Here is a 13,088-nt window from a genome sequence, read left to right as displayed (position 1 = left end):
GGGGTGAGGGAGAGGGCGAGAGAGAGAGGGCAGAGAGATACAAACATCGAATAAGGCACATGGAGGGGTGAGAGACAAACATGGGTGACAAAACAGACTCACCACAGAGAGGAGACATGGAATGAAACACGGGAACAGAAAAGGGAGCCAATGAGCCACCACCCTGACACCATCAGTGTAAGAAATGATTTACAGTATTTAACTGTTTTTCTACATGATGAAGAAAAAGCTGCTGTGAGAAAGAGAGAAACCTGTCGGCACCACCCTTTGACTTAAATTGTAAGAAACAAATGTGTAAAAATAGAAAGAAACTTCTGGTAGCTCATCATTATTATATCTATACTGTATTTCTATAGTAGATGCTGAAAAATAGAAACATTTCTGTTTACCTGCACTTTAATCATTTGCTGTTTTACCTGTTTGGTAGTTGTTGAAATGGTTTGGCCTGTACCACTACACTTGCTGTCTTCAGAACATCTGCCCCCCTTCTTTCTTTCACATAATGGTATGATCCCAGCCTGTCTTTGCATGCGATTGGCCATATGGTGCGCCCATCGAAGCACGGATTCTTAGCAGGGGTCCGTTCTTCGTACCTCGCTTACTACATCCAAGATCAAATCATCGCGCTAACTGTGAGCTCGCTATTCCGGTTCCCCGAACACACCTGTTGTTGACGATTAGTACAGCTGGATGAAGTAATGTGAGATCACTGGGTGGCCCAACAGGGGCTACGCATCGATAGTAGAAACATTGACGGCAACCCTTTGATTGGTCGGCGAAAATGTCGAAGGAGCGCGCTCGGTATTTTTCGGCAGCAGAGCAAGAACTCTTGAGTAGGGGTGGGTTTTTATAATCGATTCATCGATTAAAATCGATTCTGGCTTGGATAACGTAAAATCGATTCATTAAAATCCTGAATCGATTTTTTAATATAAATTTATTTTGTCCGAAATGCCAGAATCTCTGGTGACATCTCACAAAATTTCAAGAACCACCAAACAGTAAATGAGAGCAGGTACAGGGATTCTGCACATAGACTTAAACACAGGGCGTGACCCGCGGATCAGGATCAGTTAGATGTCGCCTTTCTCACAGTCGGGGCTGAAAGCCGACAGCTCGCTGATCCGGGTCCGCGCTTTGTGTTCACGCCCTTTATGCGCTGATTCTAAGGCTGTTAGTTTGATCTCTCTCCAAACAATATTGACCGAACCAGCAGCAAAAGAAGATCCAAACGCTTCACATAAACATCGTCATGAATTCACTCTTTTACTGTTTTGCTTCCATTGCGATGCGCAGCTCTCTCTCTCTCCCTCCCCCCCCCCCCTCTCTCTCTCGAACAGTTTCGCTTTCTTCATTATTCGCTTGCTTGTTACGCACAAGTCTACTGTTGCTTACAGGCTGTCGGCCGCTGTTTTTTTCCCTTTTACATTCTTCCGAAAAGAAAACCTCATTTCTGCTGTTCAATACTGAACAAATTTAAACTTTTTAAAATTATTCAAAATGCAAAATGCTTAGCCGTGTGTCTAATAAAACCGCTGTAACGTCAGAGGTAATGTTCATTAATTAATGGTTTTCTTTCGTTTTTGATGTACTGCAGAATATTTTTATAAAATCCCAGGCCAGGAAAATCACCTACATGTTTTTCTGTGTTTTATCTTCAGCTACTTTGACACAAAGGCATCTGCTGTGATGCTCACACCTTGGATAAAGTCTTGCGAGTGTCAGCTTCCTTTTTATAGATACAAAAATATGTAAATGTTCTGATCTGAATTATACTTCTGACTGTCAAAATTTCCCAGATTTAAATCGAATCGAATTAAATCGAATCGTGGATCGAATCGATTTGGGACCTTGTGAATCGGAATTGAATCGATTCTAGAAATCAGTGACGATACCCAGCCCTACTCTTGAGTGAGGGATTTCAGGAGTTTCAGAGTTCAATCAGAACGCAAGGGAACACTGCAAAGGCTGCAAAAGCAAGGAGAGAGGGCTGGCAGAAAGTTGCTGACAAATTAAACTCGTAAGTAATTTAATAATAATAATAATAATGGATTGGATTTATATAGCGCTTTTCAAGGCACCCAAAGCGCATGACAATGCCACTATTCAGTCACTCTCAAATTCACACACTGGTGGAGGCAGCTACGGTTGTAGCCACAGCTGCCCTGCGGCAGACTGACTGAAGCCAGGCTGCCATATCGCGCCATCGGCCCCTCTGGCCAACACCAGTAGGCGGTAGGGTAGATTTATCATATCACACTATATTATCCAATATTATATTATATTATATTATATTATATTATATTATATTACATTATATCCTCTTTCACATTAGAGCCACAACAGGACCCACTAGAACATGGGAACAAGTAAAAGTGAAATATAAGAATATTCTACAGAATGGTAATATTTATCACTTATATTGCTTTTATTCTCTTGAAAAGAGACCCTGAAATAATCTGTTTGTTTGTTCATAACAGCAACCAAGAAAAGGGCAGAGCAAAAAAAGACAGGTGGTGGTCCTGCACCCCCTCGTCAACAAGTTGGTTAAGTAAATAATACCCTCACGGGAAAATAGATATCTCTCAATGAGCACACTGTCGCGCTGAGCTAAAGGATCCTGTCTGTCCCGCAATATACGCTGAATTCTGAAAACTCTCCTTATCAATCTTGCACCTTCCACAATGGGTGGCTCGCGTAAACGGACAGGACATGGCTGCGACAGACTTCCCAAATCCACCTTCGCTTTTATAGCCGTGGTCTCTCATCTTGATTACACGAAGTAATTTACAATTACTACGGTACTCTAAAATATGAATTACATCTGTAATAATCACATACATGTAATAGAATGTTAATAGTACATTTCCCTTTTTTAGGAAATGACCTGTATGTATCTGTATGAAATCAATAAAAGGATCAAGTGCTGCATTATCTTTAGTTACATTGATGTTATTTATTTATGGTGAAACAGTGGTGGAATATCGCTGTTGTTTTCGTATAAATGACGCGGACATACCTGCATGGCCGCGATCTAATCCTGTTTACATAAAGTAAACCTGCTCCCGAGCAGGTTTACGCTTACGGCTCTGTTGCTATGACAGCAAGTCCCGGATGAGCTTCGGGGAACCGAACGATCCAGGATCACGCGAAATCATCAACAATCAAATCCAGCTAACTTACTTAGCGAGGTACGAAAAACGGACCCCTGGTCTGAAGATTCAGCTCCCACATACCGAGGGTCCATTAATAACTGGCTCGCAGGCCGAATGTGGCCTGTGGACCGTAGGTTTGACACCCCTGATTTCGAGCATTGTAGGAGATAACAGCTACATATATGAACTGGAGTAAAAACAGTGTTTCTTACCTTCAGCGTTTCCACAGATGACTGTACTGAGCACTAAAATAATGAATAAAAACTCATCAGATATTATACCTCAGAGTAAAGTTTTTTTTAAAGGCTTTACTCTGATTATTGATTATTGTAAATTTAGGGATGAACAATAATCACCAAATTTCTCCTGTTTGCTAAACAAGCTCTAAACAGTGACTCACTAATTCTCAGAGATCAGAAACATTTTCATTAATCGCTGCCGTTCAAACAATGTCAGACGTGTACTTACAGAAAAAGCCCATCATGCAGAGCAAAGAGTGCCCCATCGTCACATCCAGCCTGCTGCACTCTGATCCTCAGATAATCACAAACAGTTTTACTTTGCAGAAAAAAAGAGAAGTTGTGTTTTGTTTGGGTGTGACAGAGTTTTTCTACAGGTTCTTCTTCTGATTGGTCTCTCTGTGCTTCCTTCCCTTTTGGACACAAAGCTCAAACAGCTCCTGTAGCTTTGACTGCAGCAGTTTTGTGACGTTTTCCATCACTTTAAGTCATATCTTACCAGGTCTTTTTTTACTCTGACATGTTGTCGCAACGTCCCCTGGATCATTATCATACTGCAATGTTACTCTTCCTGCACACTGGGAGTCACTGGAAGTGAATGTACCAAAACCCCTTTTCTGTTTTGCAGCCTGTATTTTTATATCTAAGTCTTTTTAATGATTTTTTTATATTTTGATTCTTTATCGGAGGAATTATGTGGAAATTCTTCTTTCATGCTGCATAAAAACATCTAGAGATTTTATCTGACTCTTAGCTGAAACATCATCATGCAGTGCTATAATAAAAATGACCTTTGACCTCAGATCTGTGAATGTTTTCACCTTGTGGTTAAATTCTATGTTTGGCTGACACCCAAACAGAGTAAATGACTCACTGTGTGGTTGAACTGAAACTAAAGACCTGTATGTTTCACAAATTAAATTAACAAAGACAACAAATAAATGTATCTTCTATTGGCACATCAAAGTGAATGTTACATGTTACTTGAAGACGTTTCACCTCTCATCCGAGAAGCTTCTTCAGTTCTAAGGTCAAATGGTGGAGAGTCCCACCATTTGACTCTCTGTTGTGGTTTTGCACCCTCATGATCACGTATGTTTTATCTCACACACACACACACACACACACACACACACACACACACACACACACACACACACACACACATGAGGTCATTGATGTTTGTTTAAGTGCAGAGATGGTGCAGATAGACTTGCAGCTATTTGCGAACTTGCGGTTTCAAAAATGTTAACACAATATTTTCCATCAGCCACGTCTCTTTAAAAAGTGATCCTTCCTGTCATGGTCTGATCTAAAGGTCCATGGTCTGATCTAAATATCCTTAATTTCATTGTACATGTACAATGAGAATAAAGGGCTATTCTATTGGCGGTGTGAAGAGGGAAGGAATGAGGATTTGACCCAAAATGCAGACTCTTAGAAAAGGTTAACTTAAACCCAGCTGTATTGCTGGAATACAAAAAAATGCAAAACTACAAAAAAAATTATTTGAAACTAAACGGCAGGCAGAACACACAGCTGTACGATGAGGGAGACCGCGATGCAGGACAGAGAGAGATGCAGGCATAAATACACACAAGAACAAACAAGGGAACAAACCACAGGAGGGAATCGTAGCTAAGAGGAGCTAAGGAAGCACATCTGGACACAATTTAAACTGAACATGATGCACAAAGCACAAGTGACTATCAAAGTAAAACAGGAAGTGTGCAAAACGCACATAGAGACACAGGCTGTGTCCAAATTCAGGGGTAGCATTCGTCGATGGCTGCATTTGTAGGCAATTACGTCACAGCGACGCGACGAAGGCTGTCCAAATTTGAAGAGTGCTTCAAATGTGATGACAAATGCGTCCTTCATTTCCACAGATTTGAAGGATGTGTTGGCTGTATCGTTCGTGGCCCAACATATCCCAGGATTCATTTTGGATTTCAGGATTTCAGTTTGATATGTTTTAATAATAAATTTTAAGAATAAATCAATTTGCACATCATATTCATATGAGTACGGTTTTATTAACCCTCATACTGTACAGAACCGGTGATGTCCAGACAGTATTCCTCTTGTATTCTGCTGTGAAAACTTTAGGGATTAACATACTTGCCATGGTTTTTCTCTCTTCTCTTATTTTTTGTGTGTGATCAGGACAAATTCTGGAGAAGATGGGCCTGCAGGGGAAAGTCACCCCCATGCAGGCTAGAAGAAATGGGATAACTGAAGGGTGGCTGACCTAAGAACATAAACAGAGGGATAACAACTCTACAGGGCAGAATCATGACCTCTGAATATTAAATAACCCAAAACTATAAAGTCCAAACCCAAAACGCTGGGTTCAAACCCAGGATCACGACTATATTTATATATCAACAACAGCCTTTGACACACATGTAGGCAATGTGGCTGCTTAGAGGAACAAAGATGATATTCTGTAATGCCATGTTTGTAGTTTGATCTCATATTATCACTGCATGATCTTACTTGTTGAATAAAAATATCACTGTACATTTGTGTATAGTTGAATATAGTAAAAACAATTTTTTAGGGTTTAAAGAGTTTTAATTTATCAAAACATAAACAATATTTTCCTTTTGCATAGTCTTCAGTGAGACAGCTTCAGAGCGTAAACAGGTCAAAAACAAGCTTTGGTGCTCAGCAGCTCTAAAAGTGTTTAAGTTGTTGACTTTGACTCTTCTCTCTGTATTCTGACACATGATGGCAGAGCCGCATAAAAAAGTGCTGCCAAGTAAAAAAGCAGTAAAAGAGTCACAGACACAGAAAAAGCTCTTCAAAATTCACCAGTGACTCAGTGACTCAGTTCATTTCAAAACACTTTATTAAACTGAATTATTGCAGAGACAAAACAAGACAAACAATCAGCGTAATAACAAAAAGCTGTGAGGGGCTTTTTTTCTAACTCTGTCTGTTTCACATTTTCGTTGCCTAATTGTTACGTCCACTCTTACCAGTACCAGTTTATACAGAGATCAAATTAGTACTCAGCAGGATTGAGTTCAGTTTATTGATGCGGCCCTCCACAACAGGCCCAGTTTCTCATGTGGCCCCTCAGGAAAATGAATTGCCCACCCTGCTTCAGAGGGTCTCTGTGCCACAGCAGACTCCTGACCCAGAATCACACTTACAGTAAGTCATCGTCTTCAAAAGCAACCGAATGATCTGTGAGGTCAAGCTGCTCAGTTATTATTCATTTCTGGTTCTTTTCCACAGTGTTACCCAGCAGGTGGTAGATGACCGCCCCTCTCTGAGCCTGGTTCTGTCAAAAGTTTCTTCCTGTTAAAAAGGAGTTTTTCATTCTCACTGTCACCAACTGCTCACTCATAGTCGTCTGATTTGGAGTGTTTCTCTGTATTGTTGTACAGTCCTTACAATATAAAGCCCCTGGAGGCGACTGTGGTTATGATTTGGCACCTTATAATAAAAATTGTCAACTTTTATTTATATAGCACCAAATTACAGCAACAGACAGTTAAACTGAATTGAACTGAATTACTTGACAGTTGTGTGCGCTGTCTGAGGACAGTCACTGTGTTTGTAAGTAGCCGTGTTCATTTTGTCACATGTTCTTTCTACTTTCTCCGCTTTGGATTTTAAACAATTTGTTGAGCACTAATGTGCACATGAAGCCCATTAGTGCTTTGAGTGCTCCAGGAGAGTAGAAAAGCACCTCCGTCCAGTGAAAGAGCGCTGCCTGCTGCCGCTCGAAGAGGTCAGAGTCCGCTGGGTCCACAACGCAGGGTCGTGTCATTCTGTCAGGGGTGTCGAGTGTGGATGCGAGGAAAGGAGGACCCAAACGCTGGACTCACAGGGAGGTGAAGGCTGGTGTTTATTATGATGAGCAGATGAGCCAAACATAAGATGACTGGCTGAACTGAAATGACTGGCTTAACTGAACACACGTGCAGAGTAGACAACATTAACATCAATGACACGACAAAGACCAGGATGAAACTGAGGACTTAAGTACACTGGCTAATGATGATGATTAGGGACCGGTGAGAACACAGCTGAACATAATGAAACAGGAAGTAGAGCTAATGACACTGAGACAGAGGGCTGGCACGGTGAAGCGGGAAACATGAATGTGGAACATAAACTGAACATGAACTGAAAACACCAGGTGAACCACCCAGGAACCATGACACAGTCTTGACTTTAGACAACTGAGCAGAAGATGATTGAATCTGAACAGAAGAGGAGAAAATCAGATGTCTGAGACAAAGTTTGAGCAGAAAACTGAGAATAAATTATTCTGAAAGACAGTTTAGAAACTCAACAGAAGAGAAATATTTTATTTAACTGCAATGCAGCCTGTGAACTGAGATGAACTTCGATTCAAAGCAACTGAGCAGCAACTTGGCAACTGAACAAGAGCAAATTAATGTCTATATGAAACTGACAGACAGTTTGGCAACAGAACAGAAAACAAGTGATTCTCAACAACTGAGCAACAATTTGGCAAATCGACAAAACAGAAATGACTGTAAATTTTTAATCTGAGCAGAAGAAAAGCTGCTCTGGAAACATGAGCAATAGTTTGACAGGTGAACAGAAAGCGCTTGAAACTCAGCAAACACGAGGCAGTTTGATACCAGAACAAAAGAGAAATGTCTCCCAAGAACAGCAACAACTTCAACTTCAAGTCTGTGAATGTAAAGTGAGTGTAATCTCTAAGACTTGAAACTGCAGATTAGAATATTTTGATGAACATGAAACCATCAGAAATGTTACATGAACCAAATCAGTAAAAGTGGAAGATGGAGGATGGCAAACATGCAAAAGAAAAATCAATACTGAGCAGAAGTATTGTTGTGTGAAAATGTCACATCAGGTGTTCAGCATTAGAGGGGACATGAAACACTACATGTATAAAGGTTAATTTACATCATGGAGCCCAGCTCTCAAAAACTGACAATAAAGCCAACAAGACAAGACTCCAGCAGGTCACTTGGTTAGTTTCAGTCAAAAGACTCACATTAGGTTGTGTTAGGTAACTAATAACAGAACCAATAACTCGAGCAAAATTAGGACAGTAAAACATCAGTTTAATGGGGTCACTGGCTGCACCTCGTGCCTGTCCCATCTGTGGCTTCCTGTTGGAGAACAATAAAGTTTATTATAAAAACATTGCCTGCCCTCGATGTAAAGTGAAGTTCTGTTCTGTGTGTTTGAGTCTTTACAGAGAGTGTAACGTTAACTGTACCTTATTGACTGTTTAAGAGGTGCGACCCTCAGACACACCTCTGTACCTGTGTGGAGGAGGAAATCATCCTGATTTACTTTCATTGATTTAAACATGTGGTCTCTGATATACACATGGTATCATTTGTTGTGTGTTCTGTATTGTAAAGATTTCTTTTTGTGCAAAAATGTGAAAATGAAATGAAATGTATTTTCTTCTTTTCAGAGCAGGTGATACAGAGCTGAGTGTGGAGCTGGAGAAAAAGCTTTATGTGTAAAACTGGTTACAAAGTAGCTGTTAGTCAGCCAGCAGGTGATAAAAGCATCCAGGAAGCTCAGACTTTGTATCCAGTGTCTCTGTACATTATATGTTTCTGTGAGGTGGAGATCTAACAAACCAAACACTGCATGGGACTGTTGTGACTGTACCTGCATCCCATCTTCATTGTAGTAAACAGCACTCTCCTCTGGTGTGTCGTGTTGGCCTGTGAAGATGATCAAATTCATCCACAAATGAAAAAAAAATACGTTTTTAAAGGATGTTTGTTTTATTTTTAAACTGCACGCGTTTTATGTACTCACTCTTTCTTCTAAGATCTTTAAACTCAATAAGAGAGGAGGCGAAGTTTTCATATTCATCTGCTCCTGAAATGTTCATAATTTTATTTACAGGATTGTAAAAACATGGAATTAATTTCATTAAATCAAATATAAGTTTCATCTCTAACTGCTCTGTGCTTTCCAGCACATATACTGACCATTTCTGTTTGTCACTTGTGTGACTGATTCATAGATGTCAGCAGTACCTAAAGAAAAAAACAAGCCAGGCTCACATTAATCATTTTATTACAGTTACACTAAAGATCAGAGCAGAAACAGAAACTCTGTGTGAGTCAAAACCAGGACTGTAAGATCTTTAAATGTTCTTTGAAAAACTGCTGAACGCAAACTGAACCTGAGAAATGTTTGTGTTAATGGAGGTTTAATAAAAGTCAATATTAATAATGATAATAAAGACTGTTTTTCAATGCTGACCATGTTGAAGAGAGTCGTACACATGAGTTTCATTCTGGTTGACTCCATGATTTGTGGAGGAGCCCGGACTGTGACTCTCAGACTGGATCGACCTAAAACATGAAATAAACACAATAAACTCAAAAGTAACTGATGTTTGTTTAAAATAATAATAAAAAGTATTTTACCAACCTGGTGAAGCAGGAATCTGTGAAAGAGACAAATGTTATTACACATGTTTGTCATGTATAAATTGTTCCACTGATATTTTGTGTCATGAGATCAGAATACATGTATATGTGTGAATAATTAAAGTGTATGTAGTAAATAAACTCTCTAATACAGCATGAAAAGAAGAGGCTCTTACACTTGGACTGTCTGCAGCGATACAACAAGAGCAGGAGAATAATAATGAGAGAGACTCCACAAACCAGTCCAACCATCAACCACACAGGAGATGAAGAGCTTCGAGTTCCTGACACAGCTGCTGAAATGACTAATAATAATTAAGTAATAATAAAGTATAATACTTATTATTATACTGCATATTTCAGTTCTCACAAAATAGATCCAGGTGACTTCGAGCCTTTAAACAGACAATCTAATGTTTCTTCTCAAGCATGAAAATCATTTTTACAAAAATCCATCAAATGTTTTGATCCTGCTCACCTTTAACTGACATCCAGCTCTGTGCTGACTCTCTTCCTGAGTACTGACACTTGTAGAAACCTTCATCAGACTTTGACACTGCAGAGATCTTCAGCTCCCCTCGGGGATCATTTTGAATAAGTTTGTCATTGTGATAGAAAAACACATTGGAAAGTATTTTTTGTGTTCTCAAACTGCAGCTCAGACTAACAGAAGCTCCCTCAGTCACAGGATGAACAGGACTCACCAGGATAGAAACATCATCTGTGAAACAATCACACACAATTGTTTCAGTCACATCAGCTGCTGCACACTTTTAGGAAACGCTGACATGTAAGCTTCAGGGAGATTTTCACAGAAGAGACTCTGTGAAACAGATGATCGACAGGTAGGAAAAAAGAAATGCATGTAGTAAATAAAGTAGAATGGCTGATCCTTTTATTTTGCAAGCTCATAATGTGATCTAACAGAGACTCACTTAGTAACTGATCTAAGGGTTGTGAATAGAATGAAATAAAAATAACTGCATTTAAAAACCTAAATACCAAGAAGGCCTGTGGGCCTGATGCTGTTACATTTGCTGATGAGCTGACTCCAGCTTGGAGTCCTGTTGATATCAGCTTCATCCTCACTATATAGAAAAAGGCTGCAATCAGCATAATAATGATCACAGACGTGCAGCAGTAACATCAGTAGTAATGAAATCCTTTGAATGGTTGAGCACTTGTGAAGTGAAGTACAATTTGAATATAATTACTTTAACTCACTTGATCTTAAAGCATTTAGAAAACCCCTCAGCTTATGCACGATTGTTATTTATGATCTAAGATCAGTGTTTAATACCACAAACACTTATACACTGTTAAATAACATGAAAGTGGATCCCTATATAATCAGATGGTTGTTTGGCTATTTTCATTAAAAAAGGAAGTTAAAGTCAGTTCTACTCGTTCACACATACAATTTATAAGAACAAGAGTCTCACAGGGCTGTGTGAGATCTCCTGTTCTTTTCATATTATATAAAAAAAAATTGTGGAAATCAGAAGGGATTGTGCAGTGGTATAAGAAACACACCTTTGTGTTAAATATAAAGAAAAATAATCATCATATTTATAACGATCTTTGATGAAAGATCTATTGGAGATCTCAGCCTGGTTTCAATGACTGGAGAGAAGTTTGAACAAGTGACAACATTTCAGTGTTTAGTCTTCCCTGCAGGAGTCAAATTATTATCAGTACAATTGCTGAATCATTATGGGTGAAATTGTGGGTGAGTGTTTGCATTTTTGTTTGTTTTTTGCATGATGTGTTTCCCTAAGTTACTCTGAATGGAGACAATAAAAGTTTATCTAATGTGATGACAGAGATGTTGAGCTTTTTAGAGTTTCATTCTGATGGAGAAAATATAAAATACTCATTTAATTAGAGAACAAAAACCAAGAATATTGTTTGAAGCTTTGGAGCCTAAAATCATCTGAAATTCTCAGTTTTGTTTGTTTTGCCACATAGAATTACTTCACATACAGCAAAGCTGAGACAAATGTTCATGTGACGTCTAAATGATTCAGATCCAAGAAGTAAATGTATAATAACATACTCTGTACAGTGATGTTGACTGCACTGCTGAACTCTCCTGATCCAGACTCACACCAGTACACTCCAGTATCTGACTTTGATGTGTTGATGTTACATGTGGATCCAGTCATTCTCCTACAGTCAGAGAGTCGGCCGTCCTCAGAGAACTTCCTCACTCTCCACTCAGTGAAGTTTCCCTCACAGGTCAGTGAGACAGAGTCAGAGGTGAAGTGTTGCACTCTGTCAGGACTCACTGTGAGAGACGCTGCTGAATGAACATCTGGAAACAACATGCAGTGAAGAGACAAAGCTCACAGATGTTAGGACTGCTATCACCCCATTTTACTTTAGAATGGCACACCAGTAAACCAGGATTCTCATGATTTTTGATCCCCTCTTTGACTCAGACTAACAGAAGCGTTTTTGCGGTCTTCTTATGCAGCTGGTTCAGTGAATCTTGGTTGGCGCGTGGTGAAACTAAGTGTGCAGCAAAAAGCTGCAGAAGCTAATTAGCCTTTGTTTATATCATTACATGGAGTCTGGAGAATTTTTGGATCGGTTTTGTTTGTTTGGCATTTATGTAACTGCTCTTTGAATCATCACGCATTTTTGCTGTGTTCGGTGGTTGTAGAAATGGCTTATTTGAGCATTTAGATTAGATTTTCTGTGGATATTACACATGGTGATATTTGCATAAAAAGCGTGACATCATGGGTTACATAACTTTTAAGCTGGGGCGTTGGAGCTTAATCTGTCAGCAGAATTCTTTCTACAAGTTTCCAAATCATACTGGCTCAGGTTAAAGGCAAATCATTCACGGGACTTTAGCTTTAACCCTGATCTGTCACGACCTGCGGGGTCGGCAAGGCACTGATCAGCAATCTCTCTCCCCCTCCCCTGTTTTGCCGGGGCGGAACTCATGGCGGGTTCACGCCCTCGGCCCACGCCCTCCCGGATCATGCACACCTGGGCCTCATCAGACCAGCTGGTATATCAGAAGGAGGAGATCAGCTGTTCAACGCTGGATTGTTGTGAAGACTCCTGTCAGTACACGTCGAGCCCTAGTTTCCCACACTTCCGCCTCAGAAAGTAACACTTGTCTCTCTGTTCTAGATTCCCCGGACCCGTCCCCATGTTTCCCCGTGTGGAGCGTGTATGAGGTGGCTGGTCACTAGCGGAGAGAGGTTGGCGTGAGCGTGTGTGTGATCCCCTTGTTTTCCCTGGAGCCCTGGAACCCG

General features: G+C 40.0%; 1 protein-coding gene and 1 long non-coding RNA gene across 2 annotated transcripts; both read right to left on the bottom strand.

Annotated features, from left to right (window-relative positions):
* Positions 1-8,378: 8,378 nt before the first annotated feature.
* On the bottom strand, positions 8,379-9,418 carry LOC146714738 (uncharacterized). The gene is made up of 5 exons (XR_014918846.1): positions 9,370-9,418; positions 9,194-9,256; positions 9,041-9,096; positions 8,634-8,679; positions 8,379-8,523 (listed from the first exon to the last, which is right to left on the bottom strand). It is a non-coding gene; the product is annotated as an uncharacterized LOC146714738 (long non-coding RNA).
* Positions 9,419-10,101: 683 nt separating this feature from the next.
* On the bottom strand, positions 10,102-12,170 carry LOC146714737 (low affinity immunoglobulin gamma Fc region receptor III-like; the record flags this gene model as incomplete). The annotated part of the gene is made up of 3 exons (XM_085451097.1): positions 11,873-12,170; positions 10,295-10,537; positions 10,102-10,121 (listed from the first exon to the last, which is right to left on the bottom strand). Coding segments are annotated over exons 1-3 (534 nt in total), but the record flags the coding sequence as incomplete, so codon positions are not given.
* Positions 12,171-13,088: the final 918 nt, after the last annotated feature.

This window comes from Copadichromis virginalis, linkage group LG3, assembly GCF_057382275.1.
Source record: "Copadichromis virginalis isolate Kocher_CV1m ecotype Utaka linkage group LG3, C_Virginalis_male_GT1.1, whole genome shotgun sequence".
NCBI lineage: Eukaryota > Metazoa > Chordata > Actinopteri > Cichliformes > Cichlidae > Copadichromis > Copadichromis virginalis.
This window is presented reverse-complemented; position numbering and strand designations above follow the sequence as displayed.